This window comes from Nanorana parkeri, unplaced genomic scaffold (genome assembly GCF_000935625.1).
Source record: "Nanorana parkeri isolate BGI_ZX_2015 unplaced genomic scaffold, ASM93562v1 scaffold4793, whole genome shotgun sequence".
Taxonomy (NCBI): Eukaryota; Metazoa; Chordata; class Amphibia; order Anura; family Dicroglossidae; genus Nanorana; species Nanorana parkeri.
Window position 1 is genome coordinate 9,533 of NW_017311055.1, and position 504 is coordinate 10,036.

The 504-nt window shown below is 54.2% G+C and overlaps 1 protein-coding gene across 1 annotated transcript in view; it reads right to left on the bottom strand.

The window, feature by feature from the left end:
- LOC108804019 (cysteine protease ATG4D-like) overlaps window positions 1-220 on the bottom strand; it is a gene marked incomplete at both ends in the record, with an annotated part of 9,705 nt that extends 9,485 nt beyond the window's left edge. Inside the window, one exon of the mRNA XM_018575789.1 lies at window positions 60-220. Coding sequence (XP_018431291.1) covers window positions 60-220 — 161 coding nt within the window. The remainder of the gene's footprint in view (window positions 1-59) is intronic.
- Window positions 221-504: the final 284 nt, after the last annotated feature.

Here is a 504-nt window from a genome sequence, read left to right on the forward strand (position 1 = left end):
GCTCTCACCTTCCAGCCTGACATCCCCAAACTAGACCTTCCACATGTACCGGCTCTCACCTTCCAGCCTGAAGTTGTAGTGTTTGCCGAGCAGGTATAGAGGTGATGATCTACTGAACGTTGTCCTCATCTTCACTGTCCACCCTGTGAGAAAAGAAAGTCGGGTAAAATGGGAAACCGTGACGGCGTGATATGTGAACGCGCGGTCACGCGTGTTGCAGCTTGCAGTTCAGATGTACTCCCAGCAGTGGAGGGGATAGGATCTTCCGGACTGACGGCTGATAGAGGAGCCGGGCACAGGTACCCATCCACTCAGCGAGGGCGACCTTCAGCCTCTGCAATGTATGGGAACACGCCAGGAACTCTCTACATGTTGGCACGGGTTAGATCGGCCGCTCCCAACCTTCCACCGATCTCAAGGAACCCCAGAAAAAGCTCACAATGCGGCGAGTATCCGAACGGTAGAGTCACGACCTCTGCATTGGTGTCTAGAGAATTCACGTCA